At 32.9% G+C, this 26,545-nt stretch overlaps 1 protein-coding gene across 3 annotated transcripts in view; it reads right to left on the bottom strand.

Moving 5' to 3' along the window:
• Nucleotides 1-7,551: 7,551 nt before the first annotated feature.
• Nucleotides 7,552-26,545, bottom strand: part of LOC143243215 (uncharacterized) — a 48,448-nt gene continuing 29,454 nt past the window's right edge. For 2 of the 3 annotated variants that reach the window (XM_076487047.1, XM_076487045.1), the window contains 2 exons: nucleotides 11,678-11,753; nucleotides 7,552-8,137 (listed from right to left, as the gene is read on the bottom strand). In XM_076487047.1, coding sequence (XP_076343162.1) covers nucleotides 7,820-8,137; nucleotides 11,678-11,753 — 394 coding nt within the window. In that variant the 3' untranslated portion in view covers nucleotides 7,552-7,819. Of the gene's footprint in view, nucleotides 8,138-10,818; nucleotides 11,044-11,677; nucleotides 11,754-26,545 lie in introns of those variants that run through there. The other variant, XM_076487048.1, reaches the window with a different exon arrangement.

Raw genomic sequence — 26,545 nt, 5'->3', positions numbered from 1 at the left:
AATATAGGAGTTTGAGAGTGTTTACAAGAGGATAACTTATTGTTTAATTTTAAAAGTACAATAAAGAGAACAGACTACTAATATTCATCACTGGTACAACTCACTTACCATTTCAAACAATACAATAGTCTTCTTCTGCTAGATGGTTGGTGTTTAACCTTCCAGTCCTCTTTACCTCAAAATTAATATCTGTGATGCTAAACATCTTTTTTCTTGATCATTTAGTGGAAATGTGTACAAAGAAAGCATACTCATATCAAGAATTTCAACTTACATTCTTTGTCCAGTGAACAATGTCACTCCATGACCTTTGTTCACTGACAGCATTGGTCATGAAACATTTTCAATCATTATCATACTTGGTCAACCAGGAATATTTTAGTTATAACCCATTTAACCTGGACTCTATATACAGTACTAAAACATATCTAGGAGTGGATCCACTAAGATCTTACTATACCAGTTAAGTGTCTCCTTTATTTTAATTAATTCTATAGCTGCCCCAATGCATCAATTCTTTAATGATTTTTATTTTACGATTTTCCAATCTTAATTCAGTCCAACCTTTTTTAAAAACAAATAGATTTACTTCAGTTTCTCAGATTCGATTATTTTATTACTGTGATTTTATCTGAATCTTTTTCAGTCTTCAAATTCTACCGTATTCTCTGTTTCTGTTTCTAAAACTTAGTTTACTTCAAATGTTTAGAGTTCCCAAGTTTATGTCGAAAATAGTGTTCAGAGTAAGAGAGAGAAAAATTATACTTTTCTATAGACCTTTACAAAGCAGAATAATTAGGATAAAGAACATTTTTGAGTCAAATCTAACACATAGTACCTCGGTACACACCCACACTATCCCCTTACCATGTGTGCAAAGTTTTAGCTTCTCTTCCCTTGGATGCATTGCAGTCAGACATACAACTCATCATAATGTTAATGGTTAACTCTGTGTAACCAAGTTATCCAGCTCAGACAGTTCTTATTTTAGTTTGGCTCTTAAAACGTGTAAACAGATAAACTGTTGTTTCATGAACCAAAACCAGAAGTGTGTTAGTTTGGTGCCAAATCTTCTCACTACCTCCATGTGATTATTCCAATGTACTGGTCATTCTGAAAGTCCATTGACCAATGAAACTAAAGTGGTGACCTGAAAATGAACATGTCCAGTAAGGTAAGAGACTGTACATTTTCACTAATGACAGCACCAGAAACAAACTCCTACGGTCAAGATTCTAAAGGTTGTCTTGTGGTCTTTCTACAAAACACGGTGATGTTTCCTTCTTCACCATTCAATAACTTTATTGGTGCTATCTTCCTCATAGTTCCCGGGACCTACTAAAGCTACATCTTGTAATGTTCTTTGAAGAAACACAGTAAGCCCAAAATTAAAGAAAAAACCAGGTTAAAAACTAACTATACCTTAGTAACGAATGACACCATATGAACAAGATGTACTTCCAAACTAAAATTAAAAGAAACAAGTATTTTCATTTCTTGCTTTTATAGTTCATTTGCCATGCTGTGTTCTAGCCAAGAGAGTGCATAATTCAACTCGTGATTTATAGCATGCGCACGTTTTACTGATTTTTAGTACTCGTCTGGATAAATAGTAACCAATGTTCATATCTTTAGAATTTGCTTAGATAAACAATCATCTATGTTCTGATCGTTAGTATTTTCCTGGATAGATACTGTTGTGTGTTACGATCCTTAGCACTTGCCTGATTAAAAATATGCTCAAATTACGTTTTCTTACAATAAATAGTTACAGTTGCTCGTATATCACTCTATAGTCTTAAATACATTGTTCCCAAACTTCTGATCTGTAACAGTTGGATATTGTGAGTAATAAAATACATCCAAATATTAGTACTATGATCACATTAAAATTTAACATTAATCCTTCTCTCTAAATATTCCACTTCTATAAATACACTATAAAACTGAATACGCACGTTTCGAACCCAAGAACTTTCATTTTGAGATCAAGTACAAGGTTAGAGGTCGTGAATCGCTGCACTACACTTTTCTGATAACTTATATACAGCTGTTGTGTACTTGGTATGATCTTGTGTTTAAGGCGCTCAACTCTGAATTTAATAGTCATAGGTTTGAATCTCCGTCACCAAAAATACTTGCCCTTTCATCCATGGGGCATTATATGTGACGGTCAGTCCCATTATTTGCTAGTGAAAGCATAGTCCAAGAGTCGGTGGTGGATGGTGTTTAGCTATCTTTCCTCTAGTTTATGGTTGCTAAATTATGAAAAGTAAGTAGAGATAGCCCTTGTCCTGCGTTTCGCAAAATTCAAACCAAAGCGATATGTCTGTGGATTTAGAAGGCTAGACACCAGGTTTCGATATCCGTGGTGGGCAGAGTACGGATAGCTCATTGTGCAGTTTTGTGCTTAACTTCAACCATTTCAAACTACATTTTATGTGTGTCCTATGCTCCGCTAGGGGTGATTTGTTTTTGAATTTCGCGCAAAGCTACTTGAGCGCTATCTGCGCTAGTCGTCCCTAATTTAGCAGTGTAAGATTAGAGAAAAGGCAGCTAATCATCACCACCCACCGCCAACTCTTTGGCTAGTCTTTTATCAACAAATAGTGGGATTGACCGTCACATTATAACGCCCCAGGGCAAAAAGGGCGAGCATGTTTGGTGCGATGGGGTTTCGATTCCGCGACCCTCAGATTACAAGTGGAACGCCTCAACCCACTTGGCCATGTCAGGCCACGCATAAATGAAGAAACAATAAACTTATACTATAAGATGGCTTATTTCTTTTCGAAACATGTACAGCCTAGAGTAAAAGACAAAAGAAAAGATATAACATTGTTTCACAGACTATTTAGACAGATTATTAGTGCTGAATCTAAGTTAAATGGACGACAACTATTGTAGAAACAAAAGTGTAGAGGAAGACGTTTCGATATAAGATTTCACCGTCCATTCAACTGTGTTTCAAAAAATATAATAGTTTGTGTGTTAAGCTTGACCGAGTGATTTATATTAAAGATATAACATTATTTCACAGACTATTTAGACAGATTATTAGTGCTGAATCTAAGTTAAATGGACGACAACTATTGCAGAAACAAAAGTGTAGAGGAAGACGTTTCGATATAAGATTTCACCGTCCATTCAACTGTGTTTCAAAAAATATAATAGTTTGTGGGTTAAGCTTGACCGAGTGATTTATATTAAAGATATAACATTATTTCATAGACTATTTAGACAGAGTATTAGTGCTGAATCTAAGTTAAATGGACGACAACTATTGCAGAAACAAAAGTGTAGAGGAAGACGTTTCGATATAAGATTTCACCGTCCATTCAACTGTGTTTCAAAAAATACAGTAGTTTGTGGGTTAAGCTTGACCGAGTGATTTTTATTCGGGCAATGCATCTAAAGATCCATAGTTCACGTTTCACCTAAATAAAAGCGCGCCAATAGTTTTAATAGTGGCAGTGAGATTGAAGAATTCGAATAAAGCAATTTCAGAGTCGATAGTAAATGCTGCTCGTATCTGTCTGTCAGTTCAAAATTAGGGAAAGCTAGCACAGAGACCTCTTGCGTACTTATGTTCAAATATCCAAGTAAAACAAAATTTCGTTTTGTCGCGTCAATAATAGTTCAGCGGGCTTTGACACTAAAGTCAGGAATTCGATTTCTCGCTGTAGACAAAAGTATAAAGTAAAATATGTAGCTTTGTGCTAACCTAAGAAACAAACAAACAATCGTTTTGTTACATTTCACTGTCGACACCACACTGTTAAAAATAATTATAAACCATATTCCCAGCTATAAAATTCAAACCCAAAACAGTGTTATTAGTTACTTTCTTAAAAATAATGACAGAAATCTTCAGTAGTTGGCTCTGTTCACAAACAGCAACAGATGAAATCATAGTAAACAAGACCCTAACCGTCACAAACTCACTTCGATATAGATTTATTACTAAATCATTGTTGCATCTGATAGATACCGCACCCTGCGATTTTTTTATCTGATATTGATGTATGACGTTATGGGCTCAAACACTCACATCTCGCTCTCCTAATTTCAATTGATTTTAATTATTTTATTGCTCTTGAATTTCTTCATGTGAGACTGACGTGTGGAGGTTAAAACTGACAGTCAGTGTTCCAACCACAATGTGGTTTCTACGTCATCAGTCAGTGTTTCCAACCACAATGTGGGTTCTACGTCATCAATCACCTTCCAAATCTAGAGTACAGTTTATATATCACATTACAGCCTGTATCCTGGGGATCCTTTTAATTGGTGCAGCGTCTTTGATTTTTGTTTGGATTTATTTTTGTTTATTACAAACATATGTTATACAGTATATTAATTAGAGAAATGTAAACTAATTTGTTATCGATAAATGCTATACCTATGAAACGTTATAAATGTAAAATCTGCCATGCAAATTAAATGTAGAACTGTTTGTTTATTTTTGTTTAAAGTTAGCTACACAAATACACAATGGGCTATCTGTGGCTGCCCATCACGCTTACCTAAACTTATTTTCTAGCATTATAAGTCCACAGAAATATAGAAGTGAAAGTCATTGAGTCATTGTTTAAGTAACACACATTAACATATACCTACATAAAACATAGTGGAATTTTATATAAGTAAAAAAAAAATAACGTATTTAAAAATGTAAAATATGCCATATATCTGAAGTCTTATTTTATAATGGAGTAAAACTACATTTACTAAAATCATAGTGTGTTGTTGTTTTCAATCATAAGATACTTTTAAAGTGACTCTAAAAACGAAAACTATAAATCTAGTGTTATAATATAAAAAGATCAATGTTGACACTTCGTCTTGTGGTGATGGCATCACTTCTAGCAGCACTCCCTCTGACATTAGTGACATGATCATATAATGCTGCCTAATAACATCCTCGTTTTTGGAAAAACATGGGTTTTCATATTAAGTATTTGAAAAAAAGTTGATATTAAATTTGGTTATTACTCCAACTTGTATATTAATTATTTTAATTTTGCATATCACATACATATCCATCACCTAATTAATTTATTAATATTTAATTAAATAAAGTATTACTTAAATATTAATTAAGAATTTGCACTTCACCATATATTAATCACATTATTAATTAATCTTTAATTAATAAATCTCCCCCCAGTAACACCTCAACCACCCTTCCTCCTGGTATTGTCTTTTGGCAGATAGTACATGGCCAGCAAGATCTGCTCGCATCTCTGATGATTCCTGGGCAATGAACATAACTAGTGGATCTATCCTCTATCTTCTTTGCTCTTAGGTGTCCTTGCACAGTCAACTCGTGAATTTGTTCCATCAGTTGAGTCCTGTATTCTGTCGTTTTGATTTGCTGCACTTCCCCAGTATAATTTCTCTGTTTGATTTGGTACAGCAATTCCTTCTAATACTCTGCTCTATAAGTGCTTTACCTCTTTGTCTTCTGCTCGATTTTTTTTCCCATATTTTATCACAAAGATTGTCTAGCGAAAAGTGTTTCTTTTACGCTTCTTTCAATTCCTGCAAACCTACATTCGTGATATCACCTTTTGACCTTTGTAAGATCTTCGTGTTATGTTTGCTCTTATTTTCTTGAGCTCTGTTTGTGACTGCCAATGCTTCTTCGTTTATATATATATATGTTTTTCATACATATAGTCTTTGGTAGGTCTGACATAGCACTCTCTTTTGTTTCTCTATTCTGTTGGTACCATCTCCTTTGTCTTCTGTTAAATTTTCTCCCAGGTATTGTCCCAAAGTTTCTGCAATGGAAGAACTTTCTTTTATGATTCCTTCATTTCCTACAAACCTACATTCGGGATGTCCTTTTTTTCACACTTGTAAGGTCTTGATGTCTTGCTTGCTCTTCTTTACTTGACCACTAGTGGTGACCACCAATGGTTCATCAATCTTCTTTCGATCTGTTATCTGAGTTTCTACTAGCTGGTATGTTTTAAACAATTTGGTCAAATATGGATGTTTTATACTGTTGTCTCCAGGTCTACCACATAATATAATGCATTTATCTTTATTTTCTTATGGGACCTTTTCTCATTGTCCCATCAATAAGTACACACACACACTCACATGTGTAGTTTGCTTCTCATGTGGTCATAATATAGTAGACTGGCTCTCACTACTGCAAACAATTTCTTGTAGGCACTTCACTCTTTTGTCCCCAACATATTCTTCACTCACTGGCATGTTATGATTTGCTGGTACTTCTGAATATCTGTAACATGCTCCAATCACTATTGACACTGTTGATCCATTTGTTAACTTAAGTTGATTGTTAGTCGTGTACTGATTAACCATAGAAATGGAACTTCCTTCTCATAGTAAATCTGGCATCTTTTATTGATTCTCTTTCTTTTGGCAGCAGCATCTATGTTGACAGTCAAACTTTCTAGTTTCTTAACAACACCATCTATAGAAGTTGCTATAGCAGCTTTATTCTGAGATTTCTGCTGTTCCTTGTTAGTAATGGACTTCCATTCCTTCGCAACGTTACATATTTTATAAATAACATTTCTTTACCCATTTGTCTGTTAACCCCATGTAACCTTTGGTAGACTCCCGTTTCTAGTCAACTACCAGTTTTTTGTTTTAAATAATAATATCTTCAAAATAAGACAAACGTATGTACAAAAATTATTTACACCATGAAATATCACATAATTAATAATTAATCTTTATTTTCAAATATCCACTTGGGCTGATTCAATTACTTAAGACTATAATTGACAATATAAACTATTTTTCACACAGTACTTACTTTTACTCACAGTACTATTAGTAAATTATTCACTCAGTAAGTACCCCATGGGTTACAACAGTTATATCATAACTTTAAAAATTGTCTACTTCTCATCAAAATTCACAGAGAATGGTTCAATTAATATAGATCCCCCTTTTACAATACAAATTATTATATTTATTAAACATTGAAACTAACTTTATCATATCGCCAGATATGGTTAATTATTCTCACACGAGCTAACTTCACGTTTTTTCTCATTGACTAATTGTCTGAGAAAATTCGTAATCTGAGGGTAGCGGGTTTGCCTCCCCGTTGCGCCAAACATGCGCCTTTCAGCCGTGGGGGCGTTATAATGTGACGGTCAATCCCACTATTCATTGGTAAAAGAGTAGCCCAAGGGTTGGCGGTGTGTGGTGATGACTAGCTGCCTTCCCTCTCGTCTTACACTACTAAATTAGGGACGGCTAGCACAAAGCTCCTCGAGGACTATCAACGTGGTAAGCTTGTTTGTTTGTCACGTCATACAACTAAAGTTAAATAATCACTATTATTTTTTTAAATCATTAAATATTAACTCATCAAATAAATTGAATAGTAACTCTTAAACTAAACAATTTTGTATATCCAAAAAATATTAATTACTGATTTAAAATCATTCTTTCCCCAACTTGTGTGTCTACAGTGAAGTTATAATTTATAAAGCTTCTGTAATAAATAATCATTTTCTTTGAAACAAACATGGATTTTTAAAGCGATAAAACAGGCAATTTTAAAATACTCTATAACTTTTTATTTTCTATTTACATACATTTTATTTTAATTTTTTTATCGATGTGAAGTTTGTGAAAGTCTGGGACAAGAAAACACAAATCGAGTTCCACTGTCTCTTATTAGTGAAGAAAATCGTCCGATCATAGAAGTTATTCTGTTGTTGTCTTGCATCTGGCTTTCTATTTCGGTTAAACACTAGTCAAAAAATTCTTGTGGATCTAACAATGTTTCAGGAGCTTACGTTTCTCAATTTGTCTGTCGACTCTAGTCCTCAGAACCCTCTGACTCTGATGATTTCCTTTCGTGAAACAAATCTCGCAGTTCTTTGAAGTAAAGAGGTCTCATTGATTTGTATTTCGTAAATTTGTTGTGACGTCTACAAGGTGAAGGTACCTTCTTCCTTTCAGTTAACAGAGTTTCTGATATATATGAGATAATTGGTTTATATTTATGAGGCTGTGTTGTTATAAAATATTTGGCATGTGATCCTTCAAGGCTCGTGATAATGTTTCTTATTTTACTTGATGCATTACTATTTTGAATGTCCTTCCTATGGGTGAAAACATTCGCCTTTGGTTCTTTCTAAAAATAACAAGAATCAGAATAGGTTGATGTTAGTTATCATTATATCGAAATTACCTCTTGGAAATTAATACAATGAAACTACCGATAACTGGGCTATATCAGTTTAGTGGATATCGATTCAAATACGTTTTCGAACAACACTTTTATTGAAATATCCAAATTTTGAGCAAACTGATTGACTCTATAAATTGATTTCTAATAAGTAAAAAGGGAAGGGAATGTTTATCTTGTGCATGCCGAAATATTTTCCACTTTACTTCGGGGAAAATCTCTGTAGAAAGTATCATATTTCTCTAGTACTAAACAGAACAAAATGTAAACAATTACTAACAAGCGTTATTAGAAATTTGAGAATTTCAAAAATAATCAAACTAAAAAAGAAATTGAAATAAAAAAACGTTGGTACCAACAACTATACTTTTAAGAATGATAAATTGCGTGATGTATATTTTAATTTAGTTGCTGCAATTATCGAGAATTTCACTCAATGTCGTTTTTGTTGGTTTTTTTTTATCAGAAAACTTCAAAACGGACTATCTGTGTCTGCTCACCAAGAGCATTAATACCAGACTTTTAGAGTTATAAGTGTTCGGTCGTAATTCTGGGCTCCACCAGATGTCCTTAATCTATGGGTGCCTTTGTATTTAAAATTCGAATATTTTAATATTTGTTTGGAAGCAGCTTAACACTCCTACGAAATGACGTTTCTAGTCCTGATTTCTCCAAGCTCGTTCCCCTGGCTGTGGTTTCGCTAGATATTAGAGAGGGACAGTGGGAATCTCGTTAATCCATTCATTAATGGATTTAAATGGCAATTTCATTTAAATACAAAATTATTAGCCTAATATTAATAACCTTTCAAGTTGCTCTGGGGCCTATTAGGCCCCACTTTTCATAGGAGTGTTAACATCGAGATGGCGCTGCGAAATTTATCAATATCGATTTGAACTAAAGCGCAAAAAAGAATACAAACACGACAATAATGATGCTTCCAGAGAATTTCTACTGTTTAAAATTTTGGCATGACGAAAGGGGTGTTTGAACATCAGATAAGATACAATAAAGTTCTACAGTTATCCAAGCAAAGAAAATTTGGCTAATGCCGGTTTGTTAAACAGGAAAAGAAAATAAGCAAAGATAAATGTCCCGGCATAGCCAGGTGGTTAAGGCGCTCGGCTCGTAATCCGAGGTTCGCGAGTTCAAATACCCGTCACACCGAACATACTCGCCCTTTTAGCCGTGGAAGCATTATAATGTGACGGTCAATCCCACTATTCGTTGGCAAAAGAATAGCTCAAGAGTTGGTGGTGGGTGGTGATGACTAGCTGCCTTCCCTCTAGTCTTACACAACTAAATTAGCAGTTGTAGTATATGAAGGATGGAAGTCCTCACATTATACATCATACGTATATATGTCTCTCTACTACTAAATGGAATGAGTGAGAGCCAACTTTACGAGGTAATGACTCATAAACAGAGTCATGCAGTACAAATCTATAGAATAAACATTTATTAAAGGTTTGGAGCCGGCTTAAATGGTAATGAAGAAAATATTATTATATACTTGCGCAAGTACTAGTCCTCTGGACGGAATTTACGTAAATTCATAATTAATGAAAAGTTATCTAACGACATGAATAATTGTCTCCCTCATATGTGACAAGATCAATGAAAACCATGAGATAAAATACTGATAAAACGCCTTCCTTTCCCCGTAGCGGGCTTAGAACCACAATTTGAAACAGCTTCTATCCAAGTGGAACGGTTTTAAAATGGCCATATTAGAAGCATCTTTCATATATCTTCCCAAATGTTAATACAGTAGAAAATATGTAATTTTTTACAATTTTGTTGTTCATACATTTCACTTTATACTTTGAGTACATAGATCAACAAGAATATCAGGTTATACTTTTGTTGCTAAGCGACATGGCATAAAGTTGTTGTATTCCTATAACAAGTCAAGATTCATCCGTAACTGTGTCAACAACTGTAAAAACACATGACTCATAAACAGAGTCAATAGAGTACAACAATTTCGAAAATGTTTTGAGATGGCTGCAATGATAAAGAAGAAACCTGTATTATATATATATATATCTACACACAACGTCTATCAAGTATCCATTTAAACCGACTACAAATGTCCTTCTAAAAAATCGATACCATTAAATTGAAACGTTTCTTATAAGGTGGAAGATTAGAGTGTAAAGTTTATAGCCTTAATACATTATATTTATAACGGTGTCTAAACTTCACGCAGAACACCAGCATGAAAATGTATAGAAAGTAAGTAAATATATGTGACTGAAGGTATATTACATTCTTGTTATGTTCGTCTATTTGTGCTCTACCCACCACAGCTATCGATAGCCGGTTTCTAGCGTTGTAAGTCCCAGACACTCGGTATGAAATGTGATGACATTTCCCGTTATCACAATACTTACTTTAGGAAGATGAAAATTCTGGACTTTTTTGGCCCTCTTCTCTTTTACACTTTTACATTTTCTCTTATCGTCTCTATTAATAGACTGGTCTTCATCTTTTTGTGGTACAAGTGAATATTTAATTTTTTTTCTATCATCTTTATTTGTATGGTCTTCTGTGTTAGCTGATTTTACTGTTTTACATCTACAACAATTGCACTTCCAAATAATGACACTACAAAAGAAAAGCGCTAATAAATAACATGGATGATTTAATTTGACTCTTATTTGTACATCAGTGTTATGTCAATTAAAAATGGAATATAATTATAATCTAGAAATAATAATATTTAACAACGACAGCCACAGGGACGTTCTCTCCCAGTGGAACGTCAGTAAGTATATGAACATATAACACTAAAATAGGCGGGTTCAGTTCCCCACGGTGGACATTGCAAGTTGACCCCTGCTGCATCTCTTTAAAATAAAGTTAACAAATGTAAAAAGGAATAAAATGTTATAGCTCAAGAGGGATAATTGAATAATTATTATACTCGCTGATAAATTTCAATTTTAAGACCATATTCAAATAAACTGAAAATCATTAATTAGTTAAAGAACTTTTTTGAATGAAAATGCCTTTTATATTTATCTCAAGTACTCGAATTGTAATAATTTAGGTTACCCATATTTTACACGTTTCAATTTGAAGTATTTCTACTGACACGCACAGTACCTTATTGTATTTACATATAAAAAACAGGTTGAACAATAACATACTTACAAGGAATGTTTTTCATCAGAAGAACTTGTAATATTGTAAAACGTGATCCACAATTTAAGCTTTAAGTGAATCTTCACACTTAAAATACACTTTATTGTAAACTGATGATGCTAATTTCCCCTTATATATTTCTTTTTAATGCAAGCGTTTGTAACCTTTTGATTATTTATCATTCTAATTAAAAGAAAGTAACTAATATTTTTTTTATTTCTCAGCCCCTTTAAATTCATTATTAAGTATATACACACATGGTTCAACTATTAATAACATAGAAATTATATTAAGATCTATTCAACAAAACATAAAAAAATACTGTTTTGTTCTTACCTTAAAAAAATTAACAAAAGTGGTATTCCTACTGCAGCAGTTACCAATGGAATCGTATGTTCTGACATGGATGGTGCTGAAATGGAAAAATACAAGTTAAAAAGAAAGTTAGTCAAGTGCAATTTGTTTTTGTTATATGATAGTATTGGAGGAGGCTACGTTTCATTTGGTATACTTACAGTGAAAATAACAAGATAACCACAGCGTTCTGAGTTACTGGAATCGAAGAAGTTCCACTCTTTATTCAAACACATATAAGTTTAATGCACATGGATAAAACAGTACATGTAAAGAAGTGTGAAGTATCACTTTAGATTTACTTTCTTCCTTGATAATCCAAGTAAAGGTATTTACTTATCATATCTTATGACAACCAAATACACTGACTGTGTTTTCATATCAAATCAGGATGATCATTTGACGCATCACGTGACTGACCACAATTACAGCAGATATATATATTTGTAACAAGACAAAAGGCAAAAGTAACAAGTTCTCAGACTTCCAAGGATGTATGATTGTCGACACTGACTTACTAGTAATTTGTAAACTGAATACTGTTTATATGTTTCACTATTCAAAGAAATCTGTAATTAGTGTTTAAATGAACTACAAACGAAAGAGAATATATTGGAAAACTATCGGTAACAATTCAAAGGGAAAGTACATGGACAGTCTTTTTGTTGTAAACTAATGTAAAACTCTGCTCTAGTCAACCAGTTTTTATAAAATAGTCAAGGTTTAAATAATACAACAATACTAGGAGGAGGAAAATACTTATGGCATACAATTACTGGTCCAAAAACTTACTTCAGACAACAGAAAAGCTCAAACTGTGAACAGTGAATTAGTGGGAATGATAGACGTGGTTTGGTGAATCATGTTTTACCTGAGTTACTATGAGTGGTGAAATGGTAAGATATTTATTATTTAGAATAGAAAATAATGTCCACAATGCACTGGAATATTATAAGAGATCGGGTCTTCACACATTACTACATTTTTTACCTTCATGAATAAGGGATTGAAGAAATTTAATGGGAAGAAAGAACAACACTCGTCAACACAAACATCGTCACAGTAATATTTTTCCATCACGACATTTTGTCACCAACCTTTCCACACATATTGTCTCACGTTAAAGGTACGTTTTACGTAATCTTATATGTAGCATAACTTACTTTTCCTTGGAGAAGGAACGTATGTTTCTTCCTCCGTTCCTGGTTGACTTGGATCTAAGAAAAAAGCTTGAAATGTTTACAATGTTAACTTTGACAATTAAAAATAAAATAATGGATGAAGTATATAATAACTAATTTACTGCTTAGTTTGTTCGAAACAGTTTTTCCTTTTTCGATTTATTTAAAAATTAAAATTCACAAATACTGATCACACATGTAAACGCTTTGAAGGAAAGCACAACTTACAACACAGGTTATGTCTCAGTGTGAGTCCTTCAGGACATTGGTAGTTTTCACTAGGTTGTACGCATGCTAAAATAAAGTATAAGATGGTTCGTAGTATTGTTGACATAAGAAATAATATTTTTGCACTGGTTATTTGTAATTTAGCACAACACTACATCATGGGCTATCTATGCTCTGCCCATCACGGATATCGAAACCCGGTTTCTAGCATTGGAAGCACGCAGACAGTTTGCTGGGCCACTTGGGGAATTTTTGACCTGATATGACACTTTAGGCTCATAACAAATTATTAACTACTTTTCTTCGTGAAAGCTCATACACTGGAAATCCTGTAAGGTTTAAACAAAATCTAACAAATATAGTTGATGGCTTATCTTGTTCTTTATCTATTGTATCGTAAGTCACAGGAGGTTTCAAATCAATGTATTTTCATAATTAATAATAAATAAGGATTTACAATGCTAAAGTTAAGGGTTCGATTTCCCTCGGTTGGTACAGCGGATATCCCTTTGTAGCTTTCCTATATGAAAAACGCAGATTTTGGTAATTAAAGGCCCGGCATGGCCAGATGTGTTAAGGCATTCGACGTGTAATCTGAGGGTCGCAGGTTCGAATCCCCATCACACCAAACATGTTCGCCCTTTCAGCCGTGGGGGCATTATAACGTGACGGTCAATCCCACTATTCCTTGGTAAAAGAGTAGCCCAAGAGTTGGCGGTGAGTGGTGATGACTAGCTGCTTTCCCTCTAGTCTTACACCCAGATCAGAATTAAAGATATGCTCAGTAACAGATACAGTTAATCAAATAAGCTCTTCAAACTTTCTTATTTCAAATGATAAGAATGTATTGTTTCATCGCTTGGATGTGAAAAGTGGCTAAACAATGTCTCTGAATACCAGAACTTACTGTGTGTTTGTAACAAAAGAAACATTTTTCTGCTATAACACTGTAGCATTTTGTAATTTCAATATTTTCACAGACGATTAAAGAAATCATTCAACACTTTTGATTTTTTAAAATTATTTGTTCTATATTATGACTTGTAAAGAAAACAACAAAACCTTTCTAATTTCTAACATAAGGTTATCTCGTTTTCTGACTTCACGGAATGTCTAATTTCATTAATTGTGTTATGCTATTGATTAAATTTATTCATATCTATGTATGTATTTAGTTATTGCATATGATAAAATAGGCCCGGCATGGCCAAGCGCGTAAGGCGTGCAACTCGTAAGCCCGCGTCGCGCTAAAACATGCTCGCCGTCCCAGCCGTGGGAGCGTTATAATGTTACGGTCAATCCCACTATTCGTTGGTAAAAGAGTAGCCCAAGAGTTGGCGGTGGGTGGTGATGACTAGCTGCCTTCCCTCTAGTCTTACACTGCTAAATTAGGGACGGCTAGCACAGATAGCCCTCGAGTAGCTTTGTGCGAAATTCCAAAACAAACAAACAATATGATAATAATAAATAAAAATTATTTCGTAATGATAAATTTATATCTGCAGACAAGTTTGATTTTCAACATTTTAACACCTCAGGCTTGACGCGGAAACAATGGCGGTGAGCTGTATGTTGGTAGTTGGAAAGGTGATTTCATGGATTTTGGAAAATTTATGTACAATCATTAAATATAAATCGAACATATAACACTTTACGTAAATTGTAGTAAAAATGGATGGAATCCGATTCATAATTTAAAGTTTTTTTTAACTTCTAAACACTACCAAAATCGATTCTTATAAGCATTTACCTTCCAAGAAATGAGTGATGAAAATTGGTTTGTGTGCTTTTATCTCCCAGTTTTTGAGTATTCAATAACACACTTATACACACCGGTATCAGAAAAATCAAATTTATAAATCATTAAATCACCCGTGGCTTTGTTTACTCGAATTTTATCATCGTCTGTTGCTATTCCACCGTAGGGGCCAAACCAATAATACTGGAAAACATCAATGGTATAAGTTTTGATCCCATAGCTGTCAGGGACACACGGAATCACCTGTGGGGCGCCAAGTATAATACTTTGAGGTTTAACCTTTATGTGTCCAGGCATTGCTATTATTACAGCATATAATGCTATAAAAAGCAATGTTTTAAAAAAGAACTTCACCATCTCTATATCTTAAAGTTTGCTCGCAGTAGTAACTTGAACGTTTTCCAAAATGTCTCCTAATTATCTGTGTTGCTAAGATACTGTTTCATTGTTAATATTATAAATATTGTTGCTTACAATATTTACGTAAGAACTACAAACAATATATCATAAAAGTTACGGAGTTCCGGATTAAACGCTAAAAGCTGACAAAGTACAGAAACTAAAACGTGTGAAATTTATGATGATGCTACAGAAACCACAACTCCATTTTTACACAGCTTTGAGTTGAATTTAAAATAAATAAATTCAAAAACGTGTGAAAAAAACGTCCAGTGTTTACGTTATTTTTATCACAAAATAAGATATTGTTGTTTCACATCATGCTTAGAGGCAACGAAGAAACACCACAACAATATATCACAAAAGTTACGGAGTTCCGGAATAAATACTAAAAGCTGATAAAAGTTACGGAGTTACGGATTAAACGCTAAAAGCTGACAAAGTACAGAAACTAAAAGGTGTGAAATTTATGATGAGGCTACAGAAACCACAGTTCCATTTTTAAAGAGCTTTGATTTGAATTTAAAATATACAAATTGAAATATGTGTGAAAAACATCTAATGTTTACGTTATTTTATTACAAAATAAGACATTGTTGTTTCACAATAATACTTGCTAAATAATCACAATTATTGTTGTGAAAATAGTTCAAACAACTCGCCTGGCAGGTAAATTACATATACGGAATTTAAAAAGTTTCTATTCTTCCCTTAAGTTTCCCAATTTGAGTTAAAATATTAAAAATAAAAGCATCATAAACAAACTGTTTACATACTGATTGGAACAGAATTACAAGAAAAAGAAATTTATTTATTTTCTCCCATGAAGATACCTAGGGGGCTGAATATAAAAAATCGTGGAGTTAATTACATCACAGGCCTAATATCAATGTCTTCTCACAAGTATAACTAGTTGTGATCACACTCTATCAGTTTAGAAAACGTCTTCACCGTAAGATTCGTTGCTGTGACAAGCTGCTTATATAAATATTGTGCTTGGTCGTCGGCAATGGATAGGACAAAGTATAGTTGATATAATAATGTACATGTTTGTTTTTCAAAAATTCGTGAGTGCTTACGAAGCACATGAGGTTGATGTAGCACAGAGTGCCGGTTTTGAAACTGTGGCTGGAGGTACAAGCAACCCTGTTAATGGAATTATCTGCAATTATTCAATGAGAGACTGGTCGTTCTGTGAGTCAGTCACTTTCTCTTGAAGTTATTCACCTCATGAACAATCTGAACCTGTTCATTCCGAGAAAGATTTTTATAGCCTTTTCGAACCACAGGATTTTCTCATGTTTCCCTGTACACCTCCTGCAGAGTCAGCTCGGTCTAATATTGCGTATTCAGGTATGATTTCTCAGGTATGTGATGTTTTATCCCTTTTTATGATTTCCTACAATCCTCATCCTTTTTTGTTGTATGATAGCTCTCAGTTCTTCTTTACCATATTTAGTTTTCCCACTTTCTTTGGATATTAGGGTTCATACAAAGCATTTTACTTCATAATTGGTTGAGAGTTCCAGCATGTCTTGCTTCCTATGTGCTGTGGACAGTTTGTTTGACGAACCAACAAGTAGCCTATCCGTTGTAAGACTCACAGGTGTTGGAATCTATTTTGCCAACTTGGGAGTACCCCCTGACTTCCAGTGCTTTTAACCCATGTCTCTGTATTATCCTTACTTTTGTGGTATTTATCTACCATACATTTACTTTCAGGTACTCTGTACGAAAGTCCTGAGGTATTTGAGGAACAGCCTCTCCTTTGTTACTTCTAAGATAACTCATTTTTCATTCTCTACTCTCACCTTGCATACATAATTTTTCTGTTGTTGAAACATACTGGGTCAAAATGCAGCCTTCTGTCAGATTTATTTGCTGCCCACTTAGGAAATCATGTGTAGCTCTGTTTCTTAGTATATTTTCAAACGTATTCCAGACTCTGGAATTGCATGCTGGGAACACCTGCATCAACACTCTACCCTTTCATTTTTGGTAGCACATTTGCCACAGTTGGAATCGAGACAAGCCCCTGTTCCTGTTTCCCATCCTAGTGCTCCCCAGCTTTTACCTGTTCCTCTTTCCAGGTGTTTTTTTCAGTGTAGATCATCATAATATCAACAGTACCAGTTGATAACTGGATGGGAGCTCAGTTGTGTGACTTTCTTCCCCTTGGCTGTGTTTCACCACAGATTGGTGGATTATTTGGACATGTCCTATGCTTCCTTTACCTTCCTCTTTTTATCACAGATATCCATTTCTTTCCTTCCTCAGGATCCCATTAACAGCCAGCTTCTGTTGGAGGTAGTTCAAGACCTTCTGTCCAACAGAACATTGAATCTGGAAATCATCTCTTTCACAGTTTCTATTCCAGCTGTTTGTTGTTGTCATTAAAACTGAAGACTGGCTATCTGTCATAGTCTTTCAATCAGTTTCTCAGTCTCCTTTTTTTGTTTTATAATATAGAGTAAAAGCAAAAAACATAAGTTTTTGCACATTGTAGTGAATATGTTTGACTTCCTCCTTCAATTATACTTTATCTGTATTGTGGAGGCAAGGCTGAATTATTTATTAGGCACAGTGCCTAGGGCCTATGAAAACTATAGGTCCATGAAAATTTTCCTTAAAAGTTAATTTTTGGTTTAACTTATATGGCTGGTAGGGCCTACAAACAGTAGGTGCCTACGTCCTACAATCGTCTTGATACAGCATGGTGGAAGAACTTGGGATTGTTATGGTTCTTTCCCATCAACTGTCTTTTGTGTAGCTTATTCTGAAGATGTTATTTGTCTTAGGTTGGTTCTGGTCATTTTCTCTCTCATACACGTTTTTTCAATCCAGGTCATCAGGTTTTCTAAGTTGATATACCATTTTGAATTCTTAACATACGCTCTCTTCAGGAGTCAGGGGTTTGATATCCCTTCTGGTCTCATTAATTTTAGGTGAAGATGGTATGATCCTCATTCTACACCTACCCTCTATCTGTGTCAGTTTCCAGCAGCATAGATTTTGGATGTAGTTGTCAAGTACAGTCCATCATGCCCTAGCCACTTTGTGTCTCGGGACACTTCCATTTTTCCCCAATACTAATTAGATTTACTTCTCAGTTTTTGTCTACCAGAATATACAACACATTTCCCAGATTGGTGAAGAGTATGGCTGGTTTAGAAGTAGTGTAGTCTCCCACATCATATCTACATATCTAATTCTTTAGACTCAAGGTGTGTCCTTGTACTCTTTCAGAGGGTGCTTCTTTTCTTCCCTTGCACCAATTCAGTGTGTGATTCTATCTGATTATATAAGCACAGCTAATGTACCATATTAGAAGTTAGTTTTTCTATACATAAAATGTACTTCCTCTCCACTCAAAATGAGTGATTCAATTCTCCACTAAAACTCAAAACAGTAATTTGATAGAACTGAATAGAGGAAGTCGCACATATAATGAGTGTATAGCACTTTCCTTTGTGGAGGATTATCCATGGTAATTTGCATGAGAGACATTAAAATGAGTCATTTCCAAAGGAAGGGAGGAAAAAGGCTTGTGGCATGTTTTACTTTCTTTTTTTCCACATAGAGGGCAGCACTAAATGAGACTAGTTATATGAAATACATTTTCAGTATAGGAAACATAACTTTCACTGTTACCCTGCTTAACATCTTATTTTGTTGAAAATCACCTATATTTTCATGAAAATTGGGATCATCTAGAAATTATTCCCTCTCTCTAGTATGTTTTCTTGGCCTCCAAATTAACAAGGCACCTTATATCCAATTTTATATTGTAAGCCTCGATATGGATATGTCATCCAGTTGTAAAAGAGACCCAAGGCATCTCTCAGCCCTAACTTGTTAATTTGGAGGCCAAAAAAACATCCTGGACAGAGGGAAAAATTTCTAGAAGATCCCAAAAGATTAAAAGAGTCAGTGAGTTTAGTACAAAGGTAGATAAAAAAGATTGAAGTAGGCGATGCAACTTTGAACATTTTACAGTTTTAAGTCAGCTTTATCATACTAATAAGATATAGTGTATAATGTAAGACAGTAGTGAAAAGGAAAGGATGGTTTTCTGTGGACAAATATTTAGTCCCATCTTTTTAAGTAAGGTGTACTTTTTCTGAATTCAGCTTGACAGTGAGGATGAATCACATATATTAACCTGGTTTTGCTTGTGTTATTCAGTTGTTATAGTAGTGAGGTGCAAAATGTGTGTAATGTAAGTTCTGTGGTTCCTGGGACACAAACAGCACAGTATAAAGATAGACTTTAATACAATAACAGTTTCCTTACTTGACTATTTTCCATATATTGCAACAAAGGCATTTCTGTTGAATTAGACAATGACTGAAGATGGAAATTGGTCATTTAGCAAACACATTATGCTATGATCTTTTTATGGATGATTTATGGACAAAATTGAATGTGCTTTTGTTGTTATTTTTTAAAGCTTTTAACATCTGGGGAAATAAGGTTAACACAGTATATGCAAATCAAGAAATTTGAAGAGTTTGGAAAATTTGTATCTTATGGACCATCACACTTTAATGTTATTACCTTAAAATTGAAACTGTTTATTTAAACCACATCTGAAACATAAAACCATTTTTATCAAAATCTAATTTCAAAGATACCCAAGAATAATTAACTTTTAAAGTTTTAGGTCAATTAGGAATTGTATTTTTGTTAATGAAATTTAGTTCTCTGTGAAGAGATTTATTTTGTTGTTGATTAATTAATGAAATTCTTATTGTAGTTTTGTTCTTATTTATTTTTCAGTTGTGTAAATAATCAGAATACTTAATAGTCTTACACAGTATTATTTGTTTAAGGGTTCATTTATCTTTTAAGAACAACTTTCAAGTTTCCTGCTTCCCTTGGAACTATTTCATTATAAATCATGTTCAATTTTGATGGCCATAATAATGCATTATTGCCTGAAAATACTTCTTTCATTGCAGTAAGTTTCTACAAAATGAGGTCAATCTTATTCCACACATTTTGATAAACTTTTCACACAATCTCCACTGCATTTGGATGTTGGCTTTCTAGACCATGTTTAAGCAGATCAAAGACAAAACCAAAACAGCATTTTATGCTTCAATGAAACTGAATTGTGTTGGCAATCCAAATATTTTGTGTTAAGGCCTTCAAAACATATGCAGATAATAATTATTCACTAATGGATATAAACTAAACTGAGTTCTTTTTTGTCTTCAATAGTGTTTGCTAATTCAGAACCTGTTAGAGGGTTTGAAGAAGGTGCACTCCAGATGTGCTTTGCTGATCTTAGGCAGGTTAGTAAACCTTTACAAAACTCTACTATTTAAGTTCATATTAAAAGATATTACAAGTAATGTAAACATTGCTTTTGGACTAAATACATTTTATGTGGTTGCTGTAGAATAGTCATTAATATTGTATATGTATGTAACATAGGCATACATTATGTATATAGATATGTAATTAACAGTTACATTATGGAAGACATTAAACCTTGAAGAATGATATATGCTCATAGGAAGAAAAGTATGCAACTCTCATGAAATGCCTTTCAAAAATGAAACTAGTTAATGAAATTATTTCCTTAAAACTTGATAACAAACTTTCATTAAAGTAAGTAGTTTCAGCAAAAGTTTTATTTTGTAAATATTTTTGGATTTTTCTAATAAAATTCATTATTTAATGTAGTTATTTACACTTGGACTCTGAGTAGTTCACATGCAAAGTAATAATACTTTTACCTTACCGTTTTACATTTCATTTGCATAACCTCTAGAACCTCACAAATGAACATCAGTTGCTGTTTTTAAGGTAAATATTTGTACTTTATTTTCTCTTTTATGCACTGTATTACTAACTCTATTTGTCATCATCAACAGAGAGTGCAGGGAAATGTTTTTAAAATTAACAAAAATGTGTACATACCTTTTACATCTTTATAGAAATTTATTAGTATAGTCATCTTTTTCACATATTTGTAATTTAACGTCTTTATCTTTTCATTTATAGTTTATTTTTAACTCTCCTTTAAAATTCTTTGTCTATTTATTCTGATATGTTAACTGATACCAATAGGCCTTTTATGAAGAAGTTATTTTGAGAAATTCCCCACATAGATGTGTTGCCAAAACAGGATGGCTGTTATAGATACCATCTTGTTTATAAAGCTTTCACAATCCATGTAACAAGTTAAGCTTATAAAAAACCATTAAATCACTCAAATAGGATTTTTTAAAACATAAATTATACACGGTCAACTAAAATATAAAAATTAGATTTAATTACAGTTCAACTGTCTCTAACTATAGCATTTTGAGGTAACAAACCACTGTAAGTGCTGTAGATAATAGTACTGCAGGCTGTTACTTTGACTTCGGTACAAAAACTGTACACCAATTTCATAATAACTGTTGGTGGAGTGAGTGTACACTGAGCTCTTTATAACAGCTTTGTACATTTGTATTAACTAATTACTTGTACATCATAAATTTGTTTCCAAAGTATAGAAGATTGGCATAACACCCATAAAAGGCTGTAAAATCTATTTCTCTTTTGCAATGGATTGAGTTCTAAGACTGCATATATCGTATGTCTCAAAAGGACATGTGAAAATACATTGGCATCTACACAGTTGTATGCATTGCGAGCTTATGTGTTTACAGTCAGTTTCTGTTAAATTGTAGATTTTTTTTATATAACTTGGATCATGTGACAAGCAAACTATTTATTTTAAATGTTTCTGTTGTAACAAAGAATTAAAACTTGGATAACATAAACATTAAATTATATACTATAATGTTAATTTCATTCACATGCATGGATTGTAAAGATGTTTAATTAAATTTTGCACATAATTCAGTAATTTGCATATAAATTAATTTTAAAATGCTGCTGTTCTGATCAGATAAACAGATATGACTTTCAGTGTTATTTTGTTTATCAACACTACTCATCATTGAGTTTCTGATGTGAGTACTTAAGACTATGTCATTTAAATGCTTCTGTGTGCATTTTAATGTGGAATTTTTTGCCTGTTGGCTTCAGTCAAGAACACTTTTTGTGTATCTGGGAACCAAATATATACACGAGATTTACATTCATTGTCAGTGACATCCGTCAATGTATTTATGGCATTTGTACTTGTGATTATAAATGTCACATATATGTTTGTAATTGATACATTTTTTGTTGACTTTGCTCTCTTGAACTTCGAGTAATCCAGTTACATGTCTTATCACAGCTGTATGTGAGAGTGACTTGTTTTGTCACGTAATTCTTGGAATTGTGATTTCTTCATGAAGTTATTTGCTTTTATTCTCTTTTTTTTATATTTTTTCTGTTGACTAAATCACTGGACCTTTCTACAGGCTTTAAAAGAATTTCAAAGTAATTGTTAGTCAGATTGTTTACTTCTGTTATAATTATTTTGGTGAACTTTGTATTTGGTCATTCTAATTTGCTTGAGAAACATCTCTAGAATACTTTAGAATCCTCTTTTCTTAGTCTTGCCTGAAACATCAGTCTAGTCTAGTTATCTGAATGGTAAATGGTGAACAAGTTTTTGTATTTGTCTAGTTCATCCCATAGTTCTGATGCTCATGAACTGTCATGGTTAGTAACCTGTATGGTCACTTCAGTCTGATTGTTAATTGAGAACTTTTTATTAACTACTAGATACCAGTTATTCATTACTTTTTATCCTGTGTTTTGACTAATAATCTGCTTCCATATTCTTGGAAATCTCAACTATTTATTTAGTGGTCGTGGCTGAAAATCAATTATTAGTCTTTTTGGTACAGAGACTGGTTTATATATATATATATACAGTAGTTTTAATATTCAGTGACCATCATGGAGGTCTGTTTTCTCTTTTTTTAACTTAAGGGAGTTTCAAGTTTGTATTATGTGAATTTTGTTGCATATTGCTTTTTCTTTGTATTAGAGGATGATTTTGTGTGTGTCTCAGGTTAATAGGCTGGCTTTTATTGGTCACTAGCCATTGTTAGGGAAGGTTGTATAAAGTTTTACTTGTACAGGTCTCATGCTTGTCTAGGTACAAGGAAGCACTGTGCTGGTATATGGAATCCTCTCTTACTTCACAAAAGAAATATTGTTTTTATAAACACCTAAAGTTAAAAAAGGACAAAAACAGTTACATTATTTAACTAGTGTTTCAAGCAACTGCCCTTCATTAGGTTTGATATTATTTAAGGTTATTTACTTTTCTCAAGTTTCAACATAACTGTTCATTGTTATTTGTGAATCTTTTCCACTTTTAGAAAGAAATTAAGGATGTTTATTGGATAGCATTGTTAAATTCTATAACAGTATGACATCATTCTTAGTCCTAGAATTAATGACCTTTGTGCATCTCTTAAAAAAATTTCAAAACAACTTTGTAATTTTTTTTTTATTAATAACCTATATTTTAATTCATTTTTCTATTTCCGGTATATTAGTATTGTTTCCTATATATTAATATCACCTATATTTTAATTCATTTTTCTATTTCCCATATATTAGTATTGTTTCCTATATATTAATATCGCCTATATTTTAATTCATTTTTCTATTTCCCATATATTAGTATTGTTTCCTATATATTTCTTTACATTATCATTTTCTGTAATACCCATTCCTTTTTATTTTTCTTTATTCTGTGAAAACTGTTTTAACATTTTTTTAACTGCTGTCACTGCCATCTTTCATGTAAAGCACACATTTTTTTATGTACATCTAAACATGACAGGAATGTCTTCTGTTATTATTGACATAAATGACATCAACATTTGTACTTGTAATGTGCCCTACTAATCATTGCTCTATATTATCCTAAAAAAAGAACAGTCAATCTAGTTAAAATATTTTATGTCACCTTTATTGGGTTATATGTTGTACTGATAAAGATTTGAGCACTCATTCAGTTTTACATGCACATAAATAGTCAAAGGATTGGTAGGTTAGTTTGGCCTGCTTGAAATGAATAGTGTATTTTGTTCAGTTTAAATTCTTGCTCTTGCTCAGTATGTTAGTTATTGATATTTCTTTTCCAAAAGTTTAGTTATGCATTTGAAAGCCACGCTGTGTGACATTGAATAGATTCAAAATAGTTATTGGTATCTGAATAGACCTATTTGCCTAAAAGTTCCACCAGTCTATAGAAATACAGAGATAAAAGTTACAGTTTGGTAAATCACCTTTTGAGTATATGTATAAAGATTGGCTCTGCTTACTGTTAATAGGAAGATTTTGAATTTTTCATGAAACATTAAGAACAAGTTATGAAGTACTTTATAAAAAATGATAAACGTAGCATGAGATGGACTTAAAATTGAAATAACTTTATTTTAACTAAACATTTTAGTAAACTGGAAACATTGAAGATCTACATGTTGCATTCTTTGGAAATATGAAGCTTTATGGCTGTCAGGTATTTACAGTGTTAAAGAGTATAATGTGTGTGGTAGAAGGAACACTCTAAATGTCCCTCTGGTGTTAATATATATAATAAACAGTTTGTGTCATGCTTCTTTGTTTTAATTGTAATGGTCAACAATTTATATCATTGTTTTGTAACAAAACTACCAATTGATATTGTTAGGTCAACTATGGTATTTATGTTGTGAATGTTTAATATACATTTTGGTTTGTTTTTTATTCTTGTTAACTTTGGTGATAGAACAAAACAATTTAATTCAGAAATTATTTTGATTTATAATTGATATTTTGTCTTTATTGAGCTTAGAGTAAGTTATTGCACAGTACATTTTTAAGCTTAATTATAAAACAAATAATACCCTAGGCTCACTTATTGCACCACGATAAGTTAAATAGCATTTTATTTATATTTTTTCAGTTGTTTATTAACATTGAGGTATAGACAAAAGAAAGATAAAAGTTACCAAGGGTTTCAATGGAGTAGTTTTTCAACTAAGCCTTTGTTACAATAATGTTTTACACCCAATGCTTATATTTAGGCCATTAAATACACCTTCTGTTACTAATGTTAAGATCAGATGATAGCTAGTTGTGTCTAAGTGTGAATGTAAAGTACATAATTCCCTCTAGTCTTACACTGTTAAATTAGGGATAGCTAGCTGACTTCCGTCTAGTCTTACACTGTTAAATTAGGGATAGCTAGCTGACTTCCCTCCAGTCTTACACTGTTAAATTAGGGATAGCTAGCTGACTTCCATCTAGTCTTACACTGTTAAATTAGGGATAGCTAGCTGACTTCCGTCTAGTTTTACACTGTTAAATTAGGGATGGCTAGTGCAGATAGCCCTCGTGCATGAAATTCAAAAACAAACAAATAAACATAATTAAAGATGTATTAACTGTGGAAACTCTACTAAGTAAAGTAGTTACATATATTTTTCGATATCACATCTTCCAATTATTTTAGTTTTGTCACAGAGTCCATCAGTCTCCTTTCACTAAAACTGATTTCTTATTATTACTTTCTGACTTATGGTGTACAATTCCTTCTTGTAATTTTTGTTAGTTAATTTAGGTATAACAGTTTACTTTATTTTGGTGCACTGGAATTTTTCTAGTTATATTTTCTTATAACTTCTAGATCTTTTCTTGACATGGGACTGGGCAACCTACTTTCATGACTATGGACAAGAAAATAGTTAGAACTTAAGGGTAAACCCACAAGTTGCTGTAGTTCTGCTTGAAAAGTAAATGGAACATATAAGTAATCAAAGTTAATTTTAAATGTCACTATTATACTGTTTTATTATAAATTGTTAAAGTCTTTCCAATAATTATTATGCATGTTTTGATTTTTAAAAAAGGAAAATGAAAACATATAGCCACCTTAAAAGTTGTATGTTTAGTTACCTAGTCATATGTTGTCCTTAAGATACCTGTTGTTGTATGTTTAGTTACCTAGTCATATGTTGCTCCTTAAGATACCTGATACTATTGATGAAAGTTGTATGTTTAGTTACCTAGTCATATGTTGCCCTTAAGATACCTGATACTATTGATGAAAGTTGTATGTTTAGTTACCTAGTCATATGTTGTTAAGATACCTGATACTATTGATGAAAGTTGTATGTTTACCTAGTCATATGTTGTCCTTAAGATACCTGATACTATTGATGAAAGTTGTATGTTTAGTTACCTAGTCATATGTTGTCCTTAAGATACCTGATACTATTGATGAAAGTTGTATGTTTAGTTACCTAGTTATATGTTGTCCTTAAGATACCTGATACTATTGATGTCTTACTCCAACACATGTCCTGCAAGATGTCATGTTTCATTTTT

The sequence above is a fragment of the Tachypleus tridentatus genome, unplaced genomic scaffold (genome assembly GCF_004210375.1).
Source record: "Tachypleus tridentatus isolate NWPU-2018 unplaced genomic scaffold, ASM421037v1 Hic_cluster_2, whole genome shotgun sequence".
NCBI lineage: Eukaryota > Metazoa > Arthropoda > Merostomata > Xiphosura > Limulidae > Tachypleus > Tachypleus tridentatus.
This window is presented reverse-complemented; position numbering and strand designations above follow the sequence as displayed.